General features: G+C 38.3%; 2 protein-coding genes across 5 annotated transcripts; both read left to right on the forward strand.

Annotated features, from left to right (window-relative positions):
* The first annotated feature begins 61 nt into the window (after positions 1 to 61).
* atcaya (ATCAY kinesin light chain interacting caytaxin a) lies at positions 62 to 14,568 on the forward strand. 2 transcript variants are annotated; one of them, XM_029429968.1, is made up of 13 exons: positions 62 to 607; positions 3,172 to 3,265; positions 5,679 to 5,737; positions 6,696 to 6,941; positions 8,271 to 8,444; positions 9,131 to 9,233; positions 9,918 to 10,049; positions 10,681 to 10,767; positions 10,925 to 11,023; positions 11,192 to 11,227; positions 11,477 to 11,545; positions 11,668 to 11,723; positions 12,734 to 14,568. In XM_029429968.1, exons 2-12 carry the CDS (start codon positions 3,189 to 3,191, stop codon positions 11,699 to 11,701), a joined length of 1,116 nt encoding a protein of 371 aa, XP_029285828.1. In that variant the 5' UTR covers positions 62 to 607; positions 3,172 to 3,188; the 3' UTR covers positions 11,702 to 11,723; positions 12,734 to 14,568. The 2 variants fall into 2 exon arrangements, with proteins under 2 accessions (XP_029285828.1, XP_029285829.1); XM_029429969.1 differs by lacking the exons at positions 62 to 607; positions 3,172 to 3,265 and adding an exon at positions 3,322 to 4,564.
* Positions 14,569 to 18,577: 4,009 nt separating this feature from the next.
* mibp (muscle-specific beta 1 integrin binding protein) lies at positions 18,578 to 22,743 on the forward strand. Of its 3 annotated transcripts, none has more exons than XM_029430098.1 (8): positions 18,578 to 18,793; positions 19,481 to 19,571; positions 20,167 to 20,215; positions 20,455 to 20,629; positions 21,575 to 21,646; positions 21,765 to 21,871; positions 22,314 to 22,399; positions 22,516 to 22,743. In XM_029430098.1, the coding sequence occupies exons 1-7, from the start codon at positions 18,768 to 18,770 to the stop codon at positions 22,397 to 22,399; spliced, it is 606 nt and encodes a 201-aa protein (XP_029285958.1). In that variant the 5' UTR covers positions 18,578 to 18,767; the 3' UTR covers positions 22,516 to 22,743. The 3 variants fall into 3 exon arrangements, with proteins under 3 accessions (XP_029285958.1, XP_029285957.1, XP_029285959.1); XM_029430097.1 differs by having other exon boundaries at positions 18,579 to 18,793; positions 22,513 to 22,743; XM_029430099.1 differs by lacking the exon at positions 20,167 to 20,215 and having other exon boundaries at positions 18,580 to 18,793; positions 22,513 to 22,743.
* The last annotated feature ends 1,227 nt before the right edge of the window (positions 22,744 to 23,970 follow it).

A 23,970-nucleotide genomic window follows, 5' to 3' on the forward strand; every position in this document is an offset into this window, starting at 1 on the left:
GTTGGGGTTTACAAGAGAAGGAGGGGAGAAGCTAGTGATGGAGAGAGATAGAGATGCTGTTGCCAGGGAACAGCAGCCACATAGAGGACCACTGAAGACAACTGCAGGATTATCTAAAGGAGTAACCGAGGCTGGGGCACATTCCCCCCTAAAGAAGGATTTTAATTGATATTTAGGAGTAGAAAAAAAAGATACTCCAAAGGTATTTGCAGAGAGGGAGATAGAGACCATGATGCCAGAGCAGATGCATTCTGATTAAAGGAATTTTGTGTCTTGTTGGTGTGGACGTACTGCTGTCGGCTCGCTCTTCACGACTAGTCTTTCCCCAACAAAGGTGGCCAGAGGCGGAGGAGAAGAGGGGTGAGGGGTGGGGGTCCGGCAGCACAGAGGTGCCCCCTGTATGCAGACACCTGCTGCTGGCGAGCGTCTGACATTGAGGACACTGTGTCTGTGTGCATGAGTGCATGTGTTCATCTGAAGCAGTGAAAGAGGAGGAATTTCAGACTGACCCCCGCTTTCTCCCCTCGGATCTTTGCATCTGTGACTGAGGAGGAGGGAGGACACGCGGACCAGCGAGAGGTTTTGACGGGGATCTCACACCGCTCATGTGAGTATAACGTCCGTGCATTTCTGTTCTGCATGCTGCACAAAGCAGACACCTTAGACTGACTGCATGCATCAACACATGAAATACATTTAGGGTGTTTTCCCCTTTTAGGCTGTAACATTTGGGATGACCCAGAAAGGCTGTGCTGACATTTTACTCTGTAAATGATGTGCAATGATTTTTTCATTTTCTCCACACAGTATGTTGTAAAAACCTTAAATGCACAATATTTCATTTTCTGCCACTAGGGGGCTCTCAATCAAAACAATAACAGAAGACGGAGTTTGGTGGCAGTAAAGTAGGATGGGATCATGCGAGTTTGACGTTGCAGTCAGCTTCTCCCGGTCAGGATTCCTTAATTGTTCGTCATTCAGGAGGTTTTTTACCTGGAGCCGAATTATCTGCAGAGGTCTCCTCCTCTCCAAAACAAACACACCAGCTGATTAAAACCAGTAAAAACTCTGAATAAAGCAGTTTCACTTTAAAAAATAGAATTTTCTCTGATGCTGTTTGGCTGCCGCTTACGTTAGCCCATCTTGTTTCTCTGATAACTTAAGATCCAGACGTCTGAGGACTAAAATCCTTCATCTGGTTAAAATAAAGAGTTAAAAGCAACCAAGATCTAAAGAGTGTCTGGTAAAAATGTGGCTTCATTTGGATAAAAAGTCAATTTATGAAGCTTCTGGCAGACAACGCTGAGGGACGCTCCAAGGGGATACGACCAGATGAAACACATTTACCTTCATTACAGTTTCACATTTCTCTGGAAACATTTGGGATAATATGAGTACACAGCTCATCAAAACATCAAAACATAGGTGTAGTCGTTTTAAAACATTTAAATGCAGAAATATAACATATTATACCTTTAAATGATTGTTGATAATTACATTCATGTGTGATAAATGATGACCACTGATTTCTTCTGCTCTCCGCTCTGATTAAACTGACCTGCTTTCTTTCTCGGGCTGCTGTCACATTGGATTACATGTGACCATGACCTGCTACAAGACAAGAGAGTGAAGTGTTGGTAGATTTCCATTCATGGTACAATCTCCTATCTTTGCTAATGTAAAGTCAGGCCTGCAGAAATGAAATAGTGTCTCTGCCAAAACCACCAGAACCACTTCCTTATAGTAATTATACCACAGGAGCACATGTTGCATTATTTATCATTGTGCTCAACAGTATGCACTGCTGACACGCGTGTCTGCACCACACAGGGTTTGTTTGCATTTTATTTTCCCACAACAGTATTTATTTTGGCTGCGGTCACTTAACACACTCTAAACTGCGTTAATGCTGCTGCAACACAAATGCTCTGTCACTCAGACATAGTGGATTAGATGCGTGAGTGAAGAACTACAAAGAGAAATAAAGTCCAATTAAATGTCTTCCTGCTGCTCCGCTCACAGACCTTCTGCTGTTTAAGTGTCACTATTGTGTTGTGACACTGCTTCTTTATTTCAGCGTTGCATCCTGTCATTCAGAAGAGAGGATCTTAATAATAAGTCATCGGTTTATTGACCTGAAGGTTTTCACATTCAGTTAGCTATTGGTGTAGAACATGAACATAGTACAAAATCAAATAGCTCTTCCACTTTTAATTCAGATATCATTAACATATTTGTTCACAGTTATTTGTCACACTTATTGTATTTCTTGTACACATTTTTTGATTTTCTAATTTTTTAACAATATTTCTACACTTGCTGTTGTTTGTAATTATGTTTGCAACATTACACACTTCTTTGTATGTGAAAATGCACTTGGCAATAAACCGAATTCTGATTCTGATTCTGAAATACAATAAGAATATTAAAAAATATTATTAAATAATACGTACAAAACACATAAATATAGAATAGAAGAATAAAACAATAACATGTGAAAATATACTATAAATAAAATGTTCAATATATCTGGAATTAAAAGAGCTGTGCAGTTTTAGAAGAGGTAGGTTTGTGCAAAGGTTATTCTTTTTACTTTCTATACTTAAAACTGAAATCTGAGTAACTTTCAGGTGTTTAAGAAATATTTTGATTTCACATTTTGATTTTTTTTCTGTGACCTTCAAATGACTACAAAATAGCTGTGTGCCAACCGACCCCGGTCTCCCCTAAATTTGACTTCTCTTGAATCTCTTGAGCACAAACGAATGAATGAATATTGGAAGTTTGTTTTATGGGTGACACAAAGCCTGTGAGTGGAGATCCCACAGGCAGCAGAGAGGGAGGATTACGTGCATGTCGTCTCCTCGTCGGCCTCTTAAAATCCAGCCAGGAAGAAAACTGAACGTGATATCTGACTTTGAGGAGAGCTGAGCTCAGAGAGTGGGCTCTGTCCGGGTCACATGCCGCTCACATGTGCTCCTCTGGGCAGGGGGATAAAAACCATGTGACTAAAGAGCAGTTACAGCTCCCAAATTATATCCAATAATTATATGGATAAAGATTCTCCAACATTGCTGTTTGCTGTCTCGGTGGAACATTCCTGCAGTGCAGACATGGAGACATTGATTGTAAATGGGGTTATTTGATAAACATTGTTCTTCACACCTCCAGGCGCTCCTCTCCGAGGGATGGGCACCACAGAGGCAACGCTACGAATGGAGAACTTGGAAGTGAAAGACGAGTGGCAGGATGAAGACTTCCCCAGGTGGGATCCTTTACTTTCTCATCATCTATCAATCTGCTCTAATGATGTCAGATAGAGACACGTTGTGGATAACTCTGAGACAGCTGAGCTGCTGTTAATCTCTGTGTTTCTGCCTTTAGCTATATGGCTTCTTCTTGTGTTGGTGAATATGCAGCACATTTAATTCATGGATGAAAAGCTCATTATTTAGAATTAATTACGCAGTTAATTATGGGATAAACGGTTTATTGAAGTGTGGGCACCATGTAGTGTAGTCTGGGTGCATTTAGAAGCTGTTTATGTTCAACTTTTAGTTTTAGCCTAATATAAACATTTTCTTATGTTTCTGATGGTGCGGGGTTATTGTGTTAATGTGTTAATGTACAAGGTATTTAATGTCATGTTCACAGTGAGAGGAGAAACAGAGAGAAAGAAAAGTTATTTGTTTTAAATACTTTGTTTTTTCATAATATTCCAGGACATTGTTTACTTCACAGTTCATTGCACATTTCTGTATAATAAAAAACTAAACATTAAAACATGAATAAATAAAAAGAGAAAGGTAATGTAGGAGGGGAGTACCTGTTTCTTGCAGATCTTGGGCTAGATTAATGTCTTTGGGATGAATGTAATTACATTTCTTTAGTATAATCTCTGATTGCAAAAGGTAAATGTTTCCGTATCCAAAATGTGTTCTGTTGTTGGTCACCAGGAATTTAGTTTAGGTGTATTTCACTGTCACTTGCTTCATGGCCGTCACACGCAATATGTCCGAGTAATACTTGTTCTAGTTTCAAAGGTTATTTTTACTCAAACACATACTTCAGGGTTTGTCAAGCTCTTTGCAGACATGCATCAATATTGCACTTATTATTCCTCCTTATTCTTGATGCACTACAAAGATGCTACAGAAGGATTTAGAAAGTGTGTTCAGAAGTGGAGCTGCAGAGCTTGATGGGCAGAAAGAGAGCAAGGAGAAGTGTGCTGACAGTCAGCGCTCCTCCTCCTCCTCCTCCTCCTCCTCCTCCGTCAGATTGGGAGGCAGGAAGCCAGGGAGCAGGTGCAGCTCCGTCTGTAAATGGTCTCAAGCTACGTCATGTGACGCAACTGCGATCAACAACACAGCATCGCCAGGAAAATGGTGGCAGGTTTTGGTTAAAGACGGAGGAAGAAAAGAATCATCAAGCCTCCGAGAGAAGCTCTGCTCCACACTGTCTGTCATCAGCTGAGAAGGCAGGGGATGAGTAAGCAAAGCACACAGAAAGGTGTGTGAGGTTAAACAGCTCTTTGACAACAGCAGCCCCGTGCTATTTCCAGAAGGTAAGCATCATCGATTCATCCCGGTACTGTTGTTGTTTTGTAGCCGGAGGATCAAAAGAGATTATCTTGCTTTTGTTTAAAGAAGAAATCCCCATAAATGTGTTCATAGAATTGGCTTTATGTCTGACAAAGGAAGCGTTGGACCAGTAATCCCTGCAAGAGTGCTGGGGGGGGGGAAGGGTCGAACACGTTCATCATCAGTGCATGTTTCTCTGAGCTGAAGCCAGTGTGAAGCTCAGGAGGAGCACACACACACTCACTGACACAGGACTGCAGCTGTAACTCTCTGCATCTCTTCAACCACGACGATGTTTCCTGTTGTTGTTGCTCATATGCAAAAAGAGCACTTCTGTCCTCTCGAATAAACACGCACATGCAAACATATGCAGAGGATGATCAGCAGTAAATAAGAAGCAGGAAAGAGCTGCACCAGACTCTTCGTCCCTCTTCTATTCCACTCACATATCTTTAACCCCCCCCCCCCCCCTCACGCCCTCTGGCAGCCCTGAAATCTCCATCTCTCCCCAGAGAGAAGTTAATTACCATCTCTACCCTCTTGTCCTTGCTCCTCTTTTTAGTGCTTATCCAGATCAGTGACACCCAAGCCTTGACTGGTGCTTTGAACATCATCCTAATCGCCAAGGTTACATTTTATTGTGACGCAATAGTTGAGCTGCGTTTACACCGAAAAGTTCCTGCTAAATTTAACATTTTCCGAGGAACTGAAAAGGTTCCTTCAGCCCATTGTTGTCTGCGTTTCCATAAAGACCTGCGGAGATTAGGAGAATTAGTCCACTGATGTGTGAAAAGGCAACATGACACGGGACCAGGGCGATGGACATCCCTGCAAACCCCACAACGAAAGCTCCTGTACTTTCAGAATGTACTTCCCCCCCCCCGACCAGGACGTTAAATCTCCTCGCAAAATGTCCCTAAAACCTAATGTAGACGCCGATCCATGCGCTCAAAACGAGGCTTTAGAGAGTACTGCATGCTGGAGAACAGAACAACAAATGTTATCAGCCAGAAGTTGAGGTTGGCTTTAAGAGTAATGATTGTTCTGCAGATACTCAACAAGCTCAGCACTGTTACCTGTGAATGTGTTTCCCTCCAGACCTCTGCCAGAGTACGGAGACATGGATCCCTCTTGTGGTCTCTCAGACGACAGAGCCTGTAAGTAACACCGAGGGTCATTAATAAAGTCCATAATAACTCTGCTTTATGAGCAGTGTTGGGGAAGATACTTTAAAGCATAAGCTAAGAATATGTAACTTGAGCACTGGTCTAAAAGAAATGTGCATGAAAATGTACTTAAAGTAAAGTAAAAGTATGCATTCTGAACAATTTCCCATTTCAGAATAATATATAATTATATTATAGGATTATAATTATTGTTGCATTAATGTCTTATTTTGTCATAAATAAAACAAAACAAAGAACATGCCATATCGTATGACTTTTATTCCAAAAGCTTTTTCTTTTAAGTTATGAAAAAAGTAGGGGAAAAACAGACAAAAATAAATATATTATAATAATAATAATAAAAAAAATAATAATAATGTGTATTTAAAAAAATCATAGAAAATCATAGAAATAATCATAATAATAATAAAACATGTAAATACAGATTTGATAGGTAGATTAAAGCAGATTAGACAAAGGGGGTTAGAATATGTCATCATAATACTTTCCTTTGCTTCATAATAAATCTTTTATTTTTACTATATATATATATATATATATATACTGCCTGGTAGCTTGTGAACTGCACCAAACGATAAAGTTCATCTTAACCTATAATAATACCTGATGAATTATTTGTTGATTATATTTTGTATTATTATCTGAATCTTTAAAGTAACTAAAGTTATCAAATAGATTCAAAGATTCAAAGAGCAGCAGTGTAGTTGTTCTCCAACAATGCAAAATGCATTAATGCAATAATAATGCAGGAATAAGTAAATTATATAAATATAGAATATGATATAAATGTGGTAGAAGTATTAAGTAAATATAAATACTCGCGTAAAGTACCTCAAAATAGTACTTGAGTAAATGTACTTAGTTTCTGTGCACCAGTTTAATTACTCGTAGTTTTTGACATTACTAACGGTTCCCTGTGTTGCTGCAGCACCCCCCCTCTGCCTGGCTGTGAGCCCCCCGGGAGGCGGCGGCGTGTCCTCGTCCCACCGTAAACGCCGGACGTTGATTGCCCCGGAGATGAGCCTGTCCCTGGACCGAAGCGAGGGCTCTCTGCTGTCGGACGACTTCCTGGACACACCGGACGACCTGGACATCAACGTGGACGACATGGACACGCCCGACGAGACGGACTCGCTGGAGTTCATCACCAACGGCAACGAGCTGGAGTGGGAAGGTCAGAGGTTAAACACGCACGCGGACGACTTTCCACTGTCCCTTATTAAACCACGACGCCTTTAGAAAGCAGCTTTAAAGTTATGATTTCTGTCTGAAACATCAAACTTCACATTTCATTCATATCAGAATCAGAAGTTTTCACAAACAAGGAATTTGTCTTGGTGTAAAATACGCAGTGAGAGAATTTGAGCAAATATTGAAGACAAATATATTAAAAACATTATAAAAGAAAGAGAAGAAATGTGTACAAGAAACATAAATGTGCAAAAAAGAAAATACAATAATAATAATATTTGAATTAAAGTGGAAGAGCTGTGCAGCGTGTCGATGTGATATGTATTGTAATGTATACGAGTATACACTTATATATTTACAAAAGAAATCTGGGGAAAAACCTTTTCAAACCGTTTAGTTGAGAAAAAGGTTTCTTATCATACTATATTTAGTCTCAGGGTACATATTGTTTTCTTTCTATATATGTCTATATAAAAGCTAGCAAAAACACAAAGTAACAAGGGGCACCAGGGGCACCAGGAGCACCAGGAGCACCAGGAGCACCAGGGGCTCCAGGAGCACCAGGGGCACCAGGAGCACCAGGGGCTCCAGGAGCACCAGGGGCACCAGGGGCACCAGGGGCACCAGGAGCACCAGGGGCACCAGGGGCACCAGGAGCACCAGGAGCACCAGGAGCACCAGGGGCACCAGGAGCACCAGGGGCTCCAGGAGCACCAGGGGCACCAGGGGCACCAGGGGCACCAGGGGCACCAGGGGCACCAGGAGCACCAGGAGCACCAGGGGCACCAGGGGCACCAGGGGCACCAGGGGCACCAGGGGCACCAGGGGCACCAGGGGCACCAGGGGGCGACACTTCGATGACGAACAGACAAGGAACACTGGGACAGACATATACACACAAACACTTAACGAGGGAACGAGACACACCTGGGGAGAAGGCAAAAACACAAGGGGAAGGGAACATTTCAAAATAAAACAGGAAACAGAACCAAGATCATGACAAAAATTGCCGAAACACTAAATATAGTTTGATAAGAAAAGATTAAAAGGATTTATTTTCATGCACAACAGCGACAGCGTACATTACACCCAAGACATAAAAATAAATAAAATAATGCAGGAGACATAATGGTGCAATAATACCGTGCAGGAGTAAGTCACATGTATACATACGGAACAGAATAAGAGAAAACAGAACGTGAGATGAAACACTGTAATACGGGGAGGTTTGAATGAAGAGGTTGTATAAACAGATGTATAAATGTTTAATGTGTGAACAGAAGCAACATTATTACATTATGTGTCCGTCCAGATGACGCCCCGGTGGCCTCGGCTAAAGCGGGTCCCGCCGGCGGCTCAGGAGAAGCGGGCGAGGAGGGGAACGCCAACAACGGACGCCTCTGGAGGACGGTGATCATCGGAGAGCAGGAGCATCGTATCGACATGCAGGTCATCAGACCTTACCTGCGGGTCATCACACACGGAGGTCAGTGAAGGGACAGGAATATGTCGTGAATGATGGTTTCAAGTATTATTCAAACTCTGCAAACTTTATAGTACATATAAATCCATCCTATGGGTGCAATTATCCATCATGGATAAGATCCGTATGCAGCGGTGGACAGTAACTAAGTACATTTACTCAAGTACTTTAAGTAGAAATGTGAAGTTCTTGTACTTTACTTGAGTGTTCCTCTTTATTCTTCTACTGCACTACAATTCAGAGGCAAACATTGCACTTTTTATTCCACTAAATGTATTTGGTAGTATTGCTTAGCTGACTGATTTATAATACACAATATAATCAGCAAATAATAAAATAAATATTATTATAGATAAGATGAAGTGTATCGATCACTTGGTGGAATAAAGAAGCTACCCTGCAGTATATTAATAATTATAATCCAATAATATAATATATTTATTATGAAATGGGCCACTGTGCAGAATGAGAACTTTAAATATATTTTAATGCTAATAAATGTACTTTTACTTAAGTCAAATGTTTAACGCAGGACTTTTACTTGTAGTATCTTTTTTCCTTGTGTTCTTCGTCTCTTGAACTGTAACAAGTGCATTTCCGCGGTGTGGGATCAGTAAAGTTCTCATCGTATCTTTAACCCGAGAGCAGAGAAGCTTTATTCACGTTTAACTGAAACTCTCTGCCTCCAGGTTATTATGGCGAGGGGCTTAATGCCATCATCGTCTTCTCCGCCTGCTACCTGCCTGACAGCAGCTGTGCAAACTACCACTACATCATGGAGAACCTCTTCCTGTGAGTGACTTAGATACTGAATACTGGAGGTTAAATCATCAGCGTCTGTCATCCTGGACGTGGATTATTTTAACACAAGTATACAAACATAGTATTCTTGTTTATCCACGTATATTATGACATTCATCAACTTTTATTTGCCTTTAAAATATTTGTTTTTAAAATGTCCCCTCCCCCCACATGGGTAAGACGACCGAAAAACAACAAAACTGAATAAATAACTAAATTAATAATATTACAATATAAAAAGTTCAATATATTTATATATATAGGTATATAAAGTAAAACATATATTTATATATATATACCGTATATATTATGGGGTGTCGCAATATACCGTGATATTTAAAAAGAATATGTAATATTGATACCATGTTAATAATACACATATCATAATATCGTGTGAATCATCCAGCACCCCTAAAATTAATTATATTTATTCTTTTTGTACACTCTTGTACAGTTTCAGACTCTCCCCACCTCAGAGTGCAATTAATTTGCCAAAAAAAGAGACAAAACACACAATAAACAAAGTTAAAGATTAATTTGACTGATTATTATTATTTATATTTGGATCTGACTATCCAATAAAAGGCAAAAACGTATCTTTTAAAAAGTTCTTCTTTCAATGTATCTGTGCGCCTGTTGTCTGATGAGCAGCCTCCCCCCCCCCCCCCCCTGCAGGTATGTGGTGAGCAGTCTGGAGATGCTCGTGGCTGAAGATTACCTGATCATCTACATGAACGGAGCCACTCCTCGGAACAAAATGCCCGGCATCAGCTGGCTCAAGAAATGCTACCAGATGATTGACAGGAGGTGTGAAACTGGATATACGATGTGTATAAAATACTTATTGTTCTACACAGAAATATGAGTCGGGCCCACCGAGCTATATTTAGCTGCTGCGCCCTGTTCACCCGTGATATATGGAAATGCATGATGGTGTTACTGACTGACACAAAGAGAGAGGGGAAGAAGAAGAAGTCTTGATGAACTGAAGTAAATGGAGCCGAAAAACTACATCAAAACATCAGTTTACAAACTCGTGCAGAACAATCCAAGTCTCATGTATCCTTCGTGTGCTCACTACAAACCGTCCTGTTTGAAACTCTTGTACGCGAGCAGCGTGCCTGCACATGTGCCAAAGTGTTAATGCAGTGAAAGGTCTTGTGTTTGTGAAGTAGTGAGCACACGAAGCATGATTCTGCACGAGTGTTGTGAGAGTTTGTAAACTCATGTTTTGATGCACTTTACTTCCATTCATCTAGAATCTTCTCTTTTTTGAGTCTTCGTTCACCGTGGAGGCGTACGAGAATAAAGTTTTCTTCAGGAATTTAGGGTAACACATTTTGTGGGTGAAGTATTACTTAAAAATTTTTGTAAACACTAACAGAACTGTGTTCACTGACTGGACTTATTATTGATGCTGTTTGTGTTGTGATGGCAGATTGAGGAAGAACCTGAAGTCTTTGGTCATCGCTCATCCCACCTGGTTCATACGCACCGTCCTGGCAATATCCAGGCCCTTTATCAGGTAATACACACACACACACACACACACACACACACACACACAGTTACAATGCTTTTTGTGGCACTGACAGTGAACAGATCTGCTTTTAACCGTGAGGATTGTGTAAATGTGACATCAGTGATGCAGCGACTGTAACAGTGTGTGTGTTCCTCTGCAGTGTGAAGTTCATGAATAAGATCCAGTACGTGCACAGCCTGGATGAACTGGCAGAGATCGTCCCCATGGAGCACGTCCATGTTCCCGAGTGTGTGGTGCAGTAAGTACCTCTGAACACTGGGTGGAGAACACGAGCCGCCGCAGTGATGCTGCAGCTCCTGCTTATTAAAACTAACAGTCGTGTAACTCTGACTGAGAACAAGTCCAATGTGTTTAAATAAAAGGGCTTGGATTTACTGCAGGATGTAACACTGTTACTCATTTTCAGATTTGACGAGGAGAGGATTAAAGCACGGAGAGAAAGGTAACATAAATGTAATAAGATTGCTCACTCATACATATTTATTGCTTGTACAGAATTGTCCTCGAAATTAACTGTGGTTTAAGCACTTAGCTTGAATTAAGTGGCTGCGTGTAGATTCTACAGTAAATGGGAATGAGTCCAAATGACTACAATAACTCTCTCTCCCTGTGTGTGTGTGTGTGTGTGTGTGTGTGTGTGTGTGTGTGTGTGTGTGTGTGTGTGTGTGTGTGTGTGTGTGTGTGTGTGTAGGATGGAGCAGGAGCACAGACAACAGGAGCAGCAGTCAGTCCCACAGGAGCCAATTAAAAAGTCTGAGAGGTATTGCTTCAGCCTGGATTTTAAAATCATAAACATTTAGGTAGTTGGGACATTTGTTTTTAGTTTGTTGTCATCCCGCCAACTTTCTAAAAGTTCTCAGTGCATTTCTTTCTCATTTTCAGGCCGAAGTCAATGTTTGTAAATCAAGGATTATGAGGACCGAGCGTCGCGGCTGAAGGTAATTTAAAACACGCTTGTATTTCTTGTTAAAGTGCATTTTTGTGTATTTAAACACCTTATATGTATAATGTCACTTGTTCACACATTTCTTTGAGAAAAAAGAAAACATTTGTAAAAATTGTTATATTTTCATGAATTACTGAGATCTGGAATTTGTGATTTCCAACCAGCTGCTACTTAATATTCACTTAGTGACTTCAAGACAAAAGCTTTTCCTGAATGAACAAAACACACTGTTGTTTTGTTCATTCAGGAAAAGCTTTTGTCTTGTTTCTGTGGAGGAACTCTAAACAATACCAACTGAGGAGAGCAGACTCACTCCTGCGCTACATACCGACACAGATTCACTAGCATCAGCCGATAATAAGAAATAAGAAAAGAGCCAAACATTTACTTACTCAATGTAGATTTCAAAACTGTGAATAAAATATGAGGAATCGTCAGAAGGTCACTTCCTGTCAAGAAAACAAAAGATATTATTATTTATTATTACATTCCTTTTCTAACAGAAATAATGAAACAGAATATTCAAGTATATTTGAGGTTTTAGCTGAGGCCATGGGTATGTAGATAACGAAGAATAAATTACAAAGAAACAATGAGAGGTAAAGATAAATACATGCATCTATTGCAAAGAGATTTATTACATTTGCATAAGCACAATGGCCTCTGGAGAGAAAACTGTCTATTGTTGGGGAGCAAACAGCAAACAGCGTGAATGTGGTGTGAAGGACTTTGTGTTATTTGTGCAGGTTGTGTTGGTCCATACAGAGGGTTCAACTGTAGCCTTTCTAAACTTTCATTTGCATTCAGATTCACGTTCATCCGGTTGATAATCCTCCGTAGTAGTTTGTGATGTTTTGCATTGATGCTTTGTCGTTAGGAAGACTAGTTCTTCAGCTTTTCAGAGCAGCTTCTCTCGATTGCCATATCATGATACCAGAGCAGCAAAATGTTCTTAATATCCTGTGATGCTTTAATCCCCCACACACATCTCCTTCTCTTCAGTGTGGGACAGACGTATGGAGCATGAACCTTTCGATTTACACCCGTGTGAAGCAACCCTTCTTCCTCCCTGCCGGAGGATTTCATATTGCAACTTGAAAATGTACGAAGGAAGACCCCGCTCTGCGACAGGAAGGGTTTCACCATGACGACTAATGTTGGGTTCTTCGATTCATTTACCTGCTGTGTAGTCGGACTTGTTGTGTAGCTCACATTGTAATATTGCATCATCGCGAGGCTCTGGAAGATCAGAAACTCTCAGTCTATAATGCAACACAGACGTAACGGGAACACTGAAGAAAGATAACTGACTTTAGCAATGTTGGGTGAAACTTGTAACTCCAATTGTCAAAACTCATGTTGTTACTTCATTTGAAGAAGTACAGCTTTAAAATGCTGCAATTCTACTTTTTGTTAAAGCAACATAATGAACATAGTTCACTGTAAGTCGCTCTGGATAAGAGCGTCTGCTAAATGACAAATAATAATAATAATAATAATATTAATTCGGTATTTTTGTGCTTTAGCGCCCCTACACTTTCAGAGTGTAATCACTTTTACACCGCTTCCCTAAATATGGACAGCTGTAACGTTACACATGCATTTGTTATAATTACATTACTGTCAACAACTTTGCTAACAGCGAATCATCAAGTAAGCTAGCCAGCTAATATTACTAACCCGGCTCCGCTAACTGAGCTAACGGCTAACTGAGCTGACAGCTAACTAAGCTAACGGCTAACTGAGCTGACAGCTAACTGAGCTGACAGCTAACTGAGCTAATGGCTAACTGAGCTAACGGCTAACTGAGCTGACAGCTAACTGAGCTAACGGCTAACTGAGCTGACAGCTAACTGAGCTGACAGCTAACTGAGCTAACGGCTAACTGAGCTGACAGCTAACTGAGCTAACGGCTACTGTTAGCATTTAGCGTTAATTTAGCAACAATTAAAGCTTTCTGTCCATCAGGAAACTCCGTAAATCACAGAGGGTCGCGACGGAGCAGCTAGAGGACATCAGAGGGAAAACCAGAAAAACGTTTTCTTAATAAAATATGATCCAGTTTGATCCAGACACTATTCTCCCCCTTACACGTCAGTGTAGCATCAAAATGATTTTGAAGCTGTTATTTTGAGGTAAAATAGTTACATAATGTTGCTTTAATAATAAAACAAATTTACTAAATTAACAACAAAAAAGGCAGAATTTTGCATCAAAATTTCAGAAAATCTTACAATTGGAGATATAAGTATTGTACATACTGTATGTTATGAAAGATTTAACTCAAATACGTCTTACAGCAAAAATAATCATGTAGCAGATGCTGATCTTGGGTCAGTATGTGACCACCAGACCAAACACACATTTATATTCTGGTTCGTGTGAACATAATGTGTGTGTGATGTAAATAATAATGCATCAGATGCCTTCTTTGCTATTTTTTGCCTCATATTGCCTGCTGTATCATAAAGCCTTCTCAAGCTCTCTCCTTTGCTGTACGACATTTAGAAAATGTCCAAACGTACTAACATCCTTGTTTTTATGATGTGCCTCAGTCATCTTGTGCGTAGAAAATGCATGAACATGATCAATATTTGCATTTTGTGGCCTGGAAAACCCCATATGAGAAAATCTTTAAGAATCATATGTTGTAAAAAAATATGCTTGTGTAAAATGGCCACATAAATAGATATCATACAACATTAAACAAATCCGCTTTACATTAATATTCAGACCATGTATTCCACATATACGTCATGTAAGATAAATATAGTACTAACCCACCATATACAAAATATCTGCAATCATTTTGTATGAAATTCACATCAAAGTGGCCACAATTCAAGACAAAATACACAAACATTGTACATATGATTGCATAATAATTGTGCATCTATAATTCTTATTGATCCGTTTCATATGGGAAACTTCTCTGTCGGCGGCCTCTGAAATGAAATTGTTTTCTTATTTCAGAATCATAAAGTTAATGTCGTTTATGTTGAGATTTAGTTTGTGATTTCAAGAAGTTGTGTTTGTTCCAGCAGAGCGACATCACCTTATGTTTTTAAGTGTGATTGTTTCTGATGAAAATCTGGAACCACAAACATCCTTATGCATTATGAACATTTTCTGGGGTTATTTTAGATTTTCTCTAATGTCTTCCATCTTTTTATATATATTGTAGCAGGAGGGCAGAGGAGAAAGAATTTTTATTTTTGTAAAATGCATAACTACATTTCCTGCCTGCATTTTTGCATTTTTGCATTTCTGCATTTTTGCATTCGGTTATGTTTAGAGGAGAAAAGTCTCCTGAAGTATATTTTGTGTTAAGTAGCATAACATGCAGTCGTGTAGCTGTTAGTAAGGCATGAACATGTTTATGTTTCTTTAGTACAGAACAATGAAATGTATGTTTCTGAAGTGCCATCTCAATTCTTTTGCCTTTTGTGATACATAAATAATAAGGAAAAGATTCGACTTCTCACTTATTTTCAGTCCCGCTTCAAACCTGAGCAGCTTCATCAAATATTTATCATCCTTGATGAAACAGCTCATTATTGTTTGCTGTACTGAGTGCCTATTTTTGAACCAAATGATTAAAAGAAATCCATAAAAAGTGAAGGAATGTAAAGTATTGTCTTTACATTTGTAGTTATTTTACTTTATAGGTTTACTACATCAAGTCACACCCAAAATAACAAGCAAGGTTTGCATAGAAACGGCTGATATGACCTTCGCAAAAGTCTAAATGTTCCTTCTGACTATAAAAGCACAATATTTATATTGCAAATGATTTGCCTATCATCTGTCTGCTGTAAAATGTTTGCTCAGATTTAAATGGGAAAGATGATCCATAATTGGTTCTGCCTTGTAAATATAACTGAATAAACTGTTCCTCCCTAAATCTGTTTTATGTTTTCATACTTTCTTTGTACTGGAAAAAAACATTACATTTTTAGCTGGATGTGTAAAGAGACACTTTTGTCCTATTAACTCAAAGGATGTTTTGATGTCAGTGTTGTGTATCCAGCTTTTACCAAGAGGTCAAACAAGGAGTTCTTTTAAAGGTTTAAAACCCACAAAATCCCGTTTTCTTTATCTCACCCGTGTTTCCTTAAATTCTTGAAGAAAACTTTGATTTTCACACGTGCCTCCACGGTGAACGAAGAATCCAAAAACATGCATTTTCCCTAAAACCTTAAAACACTTCACACACACACAAACAGTGTCACGCTCGCTTGCACGTGCACTCGTGAAAAGTCACGTGTCTGTAAAGTAATGAGCACACGACAGGATAAAGGAGACTTGGATTATTCTGCACGAGTTGTGAGAGAGTTTGTGAACGGATGTTTTGATGTAGTTTTTCTGATGTTAAACGCGGCTCACTTTACGTCAATTCATCAAGATCTTTCTCTGTTTTTTTAATTGTTTGTTCACGAGGGAGGCATGTGGGAAAATCAAAGTTTTCTTCAATAATTCAAAGTAACACGAGGTGAGAACATGATGTACAAATGATCATTTTGTGGGGGAACTATTCCTTTAAGGAGCAATTATGGCTTTGAGTTCAGTGAGTTTGAGTCTTGTGTGTTTTGTGTGTAAAAACTCTGGCAGTGCACTCAGTTAAAAGAAACATGACGTTTGTGTTCTTGGTGATGATTTGTTAGTACAATTCTAATTGGTGCATTTTCTTACTAGTATTCACAATACTGTAACCAGTTGATACAAATGCAATCAACTATGCATTACAAATATCCTGATAAAGGAAATTCACCAGGATCAACTTATTGTGATCCTTTATCTTCCCATCCTTACTTTAGAGTATCAGAAATATGTTCATGGATCCATGGTGTATGCTGTATTCCCTTTTATTCCCATTAACATATCTCTTGCACAGAACAAAATTAAGCTACCTGCAGAAGTCGTTTTGCTTGAATGGCTTCTTTGGTTTAGGCCAAACTTCCGGCTTCATGGGGGCGTGCACCTTACTGTTGATGCTGCCTTTGTTTAGAGCGGTGTCACAACTTCAGAAGGATGCTCGATTTGTCCCTGTCTTTTCTTGGATTAAAAGGGGGAGTCTTGTGATGCAGCCATACGATTATCACATGAGTCACCCTTCAAACACTTACACACAATACTGACAGAGAGAGACCCTGGCTGAAGACCCCTGACCCACATTGCACGTACGCATACACACAAATAGACATGAATGTCACGCACACTGTCAGGAACAGAGAGCAGGACACTTTACAGAAGGTGATTCACCTCAAGGCACTGACATAGCTAATGTAAGCCTACAGCACCTGTAAACACATTATTATTTATATATATCACATAAGATAATCTACAGCAAGCGGGTTGTTGTGAAATGAACACGGTGAGCAGGACCGCAATGGAAGACTGACAAAATCAATAATTTGACACAGAATATTGATTTAAAGGAATAATATGTAACATTTCCCGCTTTAAAATGTCTAAAAATCGCTACACCTATGTTATGTATTTTGATCAGTTGTGTACTTTACATTAAATTATCACAAATATTTCCATAAATTCAAGGTAACAGTCGGCTGTCATGGCGTCGTATCTCCTTTCAGCATGCGTCAGCGTTGTGGTTGTCAGAAGTCAGAAATGTACTTTTTATCCAGTTTTAAGCATTTTTATGAGGCTACAGTTTGGTTGTTTTTAGCGATACATTTGAACTTGATTAAGGATTTTACTCATCGTACATCTGGATCTTAAGTTATCTAAGAAACAAGCTGAGCAAACGTTAGCCTTTAACTCGTAGCTGCTCCGCCCCGTGACGTGAAACTGCTTTATTCAGAGTTTTAACTGGTTTTAATCACTGTGTCCGTTGTTGTTTTGGAGAAGATGAGACCTCTGAATGATGAACAACAAACAATCTCTTTATTTATAGATAGTTGACTTAAATAACATCTGAAAATTACAATTACATTAATACTTTCCTCACTGATTTTGATAGCACTGTTAACCATCAGTTTACTGGTAAACAGCAGCGCAAAACAGCTGTTATATTAATATATCAATAAGCAGCAGTGGAAGAAGTACTCCTGTTTTTTCTTAAGTAAAAGTAGTAATACTAAAGTGTTACAATAAAAGTCCTGAATTCAAAATGTTACTGAAGTATCAGTACAAAAGTATTAGCATCAAAAAACACTAAAGTACAAAAATTACTCAATATGCAATATGACCTACTAACATATATTATTATATATATTATTGGCTTATAATTATTGATGCAATAATGTGTTCATCACTTTAATGTTGCAGCTGTTAAAGGTGTAGCTCATTTAATTGCTTCATTCACTGCTGGGTAGTTTAATCTATAATAATACATCAACAATTATTTCTTAATTTATACTTTTGTATTATTAATCTGAATGTGTAGAATAATTTATGTTGTCAATTTAAATGTAGAAGGAGTAAAAATAAAAGAACAATATGTGTTCTTGGCATCTCACAACAGTGAGAGTAGAAGTATAAAGTAGCAGAAAATGGAAATACTCAAGTGCAAGAACCTTAAATCTGTACGTAATTACATAACTTGAGTAAATGTACTTAGTAACTGTCACTTTGACGTACTCTTTCCACAGTACGTCAAAGGAATAGTACAAGCGGCTGATCATATGCGATGGATAAGAGCAGGTGCTGGGACATATGTTAATATGTGAAAGTTCGCGGGCTGTGATTGGCTGGTGGCAGAAGATCTGTGGGCGCTGATTGGCTGCCGCCAAGGAGCACGTAGCTCGACTTAGTGCACGCCCGATCACGAGAACGCCCTATAACTGCGTGAGTGATGACGCAATACGACGCACGTTGGATATAAACTGCAGTGGCTCGCGCGCACTCAGTCAATGGAGAAGTAGAGAGAAACGCATTCAGAGCAACATAAACTTACATTTACGACTTTTTAAGCGTTTAATTTGTTGGATTTTTATCCTCGACTTTACTAAAAAAAAGTACTCTTAAGTGTTTCTTCAGCTGACGTTGAACAGGTCTGTCGAGAAGAGACGAAAAGATGAAATACATTATAGGAGTTGGCGGGTAAGTTTTTATATTTCTATCAAACGGCTTGTTACTTGCTAACATTTTCCAAGTAGAGTTACATTAATTTCTATCTAAAATATTGTTATGTTAGCTAAATTGACTTGTGGATGAGTTAATATCAAACTAACATGATCTTGTGTAGTGTTGTGTTATTGCTCGTGGAGGTATCTCAAGTTAAAAGTGCTTTTGTTTTTATAAATGGTGACTTACTTTAGCTTCTGGTTGATGGACACCATCTACTACCTTATGGCCACAGGTGTTATCAGCCATGTCCGGTGTTGCCGGTTTGTTGTCATAAATCGAGCGGGATATTTGAAAATTCACCGCGAGACTCTGTTCAAAAGTGGAGGGAGATTTAACATTACAATGGTCCCAAACCAGAAACAGTCAACTGTTCTAATAATAACTTGTATATACACTTCTAAAGTAGGAAATGACACTACTTTAAATGCATGTTATTCCAGCTATTTTATGAAATGTGACCATGTGCAGCATTTGTTTACTAAATCAGTGCACGTTTTATTCACACATGCATCTTTTATTACTTTTAATGTGTGTTAGGCAAATGTGACTTCTTGTCCTGTGTGCCTGATTCACCCCTAACCCCAATAATAAATATTGAATTTTAAGATATAGCTGAAACTGTCAACATATTTTTAATGTGCTTTTTTTGTTGTTGTTTAGAGTCACTAATGGTGGTAAAACTACCCTGACAAATAAGTTGATCAAGACGTTGCCCAACTGCTGTGTTGTGCACCAAGATGACTTCTTCAAGGTGAGTGTTTGCAAATAGATAGTAAGAGTTTTATTTGTTTATTGTGGGCATACTTTCCCCTTTCATTCACGCTGCATCAGCATTGCATTTTAGTAGTTGGTGCTGCCATGTCACCCCCCACACTGTGTGTGCCATATCTAAATGTCTATTCAACATAGATCCTTTACTGCTTCAGTCAGGATTTCCTTGCTTGTGTCATTAAAATGTCTTCAGATTTCTGGGATAGCCATATAACATGCCTTTACCAGGGAACTAACAAATAACTTCACTTTACTATCAGGGCCAGATGCATCCATTTTCTCATTCATCTCCATTAGCACCAACATACTGTATCTGGTTTAGCATTTCCCTCTTTTCCCCAATTTCATTAAAGCGATGTACTTTTGTAAATTGCTCGCTTTATTTTGTGCATGCCCTTTGCTTTGCTTCTTCCCTCTTCTCTGTCTGTCTGTGTGTGTGTGTGTGTGTGTGTGTGTGCGTGTGTGCGTGCGTGCGCGCACTTGTTTAGCCTTATTACTCTGGCATGTGAGTGGGATCTGCAAGTGTTCAGAGCTGTGAGGTTGCAGCAATGTTTTATTGGTGACTGTTATTTCAGAAACCTGATCAGATAGAAGTCGGGGACGACGGCTTTAGACAATGGGATGGTAAGACTTCACCGAAGACTGCCATTGACTCATTTACCCTTTAATATCATATATCTATATATGCCCCCCACCCTCCAACATGACACACATGTCAATTTAACATGCACAACATTATTTATCTGATAACAGCCCCCAGTAAGCAAGACACATTTCTATTTTGTATTTTTTTCCTTGAATAAAGTCTAATTCACTGTTTATCCTCTTCACCGTCTTCCTTTTCTATCGATCTTGCTCTCCAGTGATAACAGCCATGGATATGGAGTCCATGACCAACACAGTAAAAGGCTGGATCGAGAACCCAGTGAAGTTCGCCCGTTCCCACGGCGTCCCGCTGTCTTCTGCATCCCAGGTGGCCGACACAGACCAGCAGATCTACATTCTGATCGTGGAGGGCTTCCTGCTCTACAACTACCCGTAAGTGGGTTTTCTTTTGCTTGTTTTAACTTGCTGTGTGTGCCATCTTTGTGGCTCAGGAGGTAGAGCCGGTCATCCTTAAATCATAAGGTTTGGGGTTTGATCCTCTGCTGCTTCAGTGTCCTTGAACACAATTTATTACCCCAATATGTTTTTGTTGCAACACCCTGAACGACTGTTCTGTAATGACACATAAACCGGTTTTTATAAATGGAAAATATGTTCGTTATTCCAAATGAGGAAAGATGGATGGAAAGTTTACTTTATTAATCTAAGGTGGTAAATTAAATGGTCATAGCAGCCAGATTAAATAAAATACAAAGACAACAGGTTCATGAACACAGCTGAAGATGGCAAAATGGATAAGTGGGGTTATTGTCTGGTTTTAAATAAGGTGCAATATGAAGGCATAAAGTACTGAAGATAAGTAAGTAAGTCAAAAAATACTATGTGCAAAGAATGAGGTTATTAATAATAAAGAGAAGTCCAGTTATAAAGCAATCCTGATATTTAAGTGATCAGGTACGTACAAGTGTTCTGACCTTGTGTGCCGAAGAAATAAAACGATAGTTTGCATTTGTGTCAATTTGCAAGTGATAAGTCTTGTTTTTAATCTGGCTCTAAAATGAGTCTTCACTTAATCCCCTTCACACCACAGTCTTGTTCTTTGCTATTTCTGAGGAATTCATGACACCGAAGATGGGATGTACTGTGATATAGCTGTAGTGTCACGCGGTACTTGTGCATGCGGAACATTAGTGTGTGTACACGGATCCCAGCCTTCAGCTGCTGGTAAAGATAAGGTGGAAGTGCCTCTGTGCTAGGGATGAATGTCGAGCACGCTGCAGAGTTGTAGATTGCAGACGGCATGAGCACGAGTGGCATGACGCTGCTCCTTTTCTCTGGAAACGTGTACCATAGTTTAATGCTTCATCTCTCTTATAGGCCTCTGCTGGATGTTTTCGACAAGAGCTATTACATCACGATTCCCTATGAGGAGTGCAAGAGAAGGAGATGGTGAGCGTACATAGAATTATATTTTTAGTGGATACCTTTTTTACATTTTAATGACTTCATTCTCGCTTTTGCCCTTTTTTGTCTTGACTCATCTGTAACATTGTGTTGTTATTTTCAGTACAAGACAGTACACCGTCCCCGACCCTCCCGGCCTGTTTGATGGCCATGTGTGGCCGATGTACCTGAAGCACAGGAGAGAGATGGAGAGCAGCGGCTTTAGTATTGGTATGTTGCAGCTTTTAGTCTATTCTGAAATTCCCAATTTTTATATATATATATATATATATATATATATATATATATATATATATATATATATATATATATATATATATATATATATATATATATATATATATATATATATATATATATATATATATATATATATATATATATATATATATTTATATATTATTTATTATATATATATATATATATATATATATATTTATATATATATATATATATATATATATATATATATTATTTATATATATATATATTTATTTATATATATATATATATATTTATTTATATATATATTTATTTATTTATATATATATTTTATTTTTATTTATATATATATATATTTTTTTATATATATATATTTTATATGGATGATTTTCAAACATCTTATTAACTAGTCAATGTTAATGTGTTGCAGAGTGCCTGGATGGTTTGAAATCCAAAGAGGAAATCTACAACCAGGTGTATGAGAGCATCCAGAACAACCTGCTCAATCGTTTATAGGTAAGAAGACAGATTTTGTGTATATCGTAGGAAACTAATATTATGCATATTTAAAAAGAACTGTATGTATGTTAACGTGTACTCGTCTAACAACAGTATTTGTTTTCTTGCAGCAGGAAGACTCCTCCATCCCTGTACAGAACTTGTAAATAGTCTCGAGGATATTTTGCTTTTTTTAATGACGTTTTTCTAATTTTATTCTTTGTTAACTTATCATTGTTTTGATTTATTTTTTTATGTGAACATTACTGTTCTGTTAAACCACTGAACTTGTACTGGACCATTTGTCACATTCTCCTTCAAATAAATGTGTTCGTTGCTGTTGATATACAGTAAATCAAGAATCTGTATTTTCTTGTCATCACAGAATTACCGTTTGCAGTCGCTATAATTATCTATATGTTTTGTGTTATGAGTTTATATATAATATATATATATATATATATATATATATATATATATATATATATATATATATATATATATATATATAATATATATATATAGCTTCCTGAATCCTCGCATGAATATAACATATTGCCTTTATCATTTTATATGCAGATAAACACGACTTATTATAATTCTATTGAACCAGTTGAGGTTTTTAATGCCTATTAAAACACCTGCAACTTGATATAGTATCATCTTGTGACGAGTGTGAATTAAAATGATTCACTCCTCATCTGACTTATTGTAACTGTTTTGGTTTGGGGTCCTTTTTTTAAATTGAATATATCAGAACATCACAGGATGAGTCCCGTTGTGCAGACGTCCAATCTTTGTTTAATGTGTCGGATGTGTTTTTGCTGTTTCCCCGTTGTTTTTGTATACTTCTGAAAAAAGTAAATAAAATACAGCGACATATTTCTTTTTCTGTTCTATTTGAACTATTCCCTCCAAAGAGTAACACAAGAGTCTATTTAACTAACAATTAGACCAGTACTCGACCAGAAAAAAAAAATGGAGAAAAAATAAATCTTTTGTTTTTCTCTTTTTTTTAAGATAAGCATACTTCAGTCTAAAAAAGGAAACCTCACTTTTTGGTTTAACTTCCTCAAACTCAATGATTATTCAAACAAAGACTAAATAAGTGGATGTAGTCACTGTGATGTCACCTATTAGTTTGTGGACTATTTTGTGCTTTGATGCCTCAAGTTTGGTTTTTTGGTTGTTGCCATCTTGTTTTTTTGCCACCAGATGTGACACGAGAGGGTGAAGCTAAGTTCAACCAAACACTGAATTTTTAGGCGGTGTTACAATTAACTTTCATGAATTGAAAACGCACTGAGAAAAGGTTAAAGTTGAAAGACAAAAGCACGGACAACACTGGTAGTGACCTGTCAATCACAGGTAGCCCCGCCCTAAAGCTTACGCTGCTTTATCCTCTATTTTAAATGTTTCCATAAGTTAGTAAATGAACATCATGTGTTGACTTGAGACATAAACTCATCAGGAAAATGTTACTGAAGAAATAAATCAAGAGAGAAACATGTTCTCATAGACTTCTATACAACCAGAGGAGTCGCCCCCTGCTGGAGGTTACAGAGGAGTAGAAACATGTTCTCATAGAC

Source organism: Cottoperca gobio, chromosome 4 (assembly GCF_900634415.1).
Source record: "Cottoperca gobio chromosome 4, fCotGob3.1, whole genome shotgun sequence".
Classification (NCBI taxonomy): Eukaryota; Metazoa; Chordata; class Actinopteri; order Perciformes; family Bovichtidae; genus Cottoperca; species Cottoperca gobio.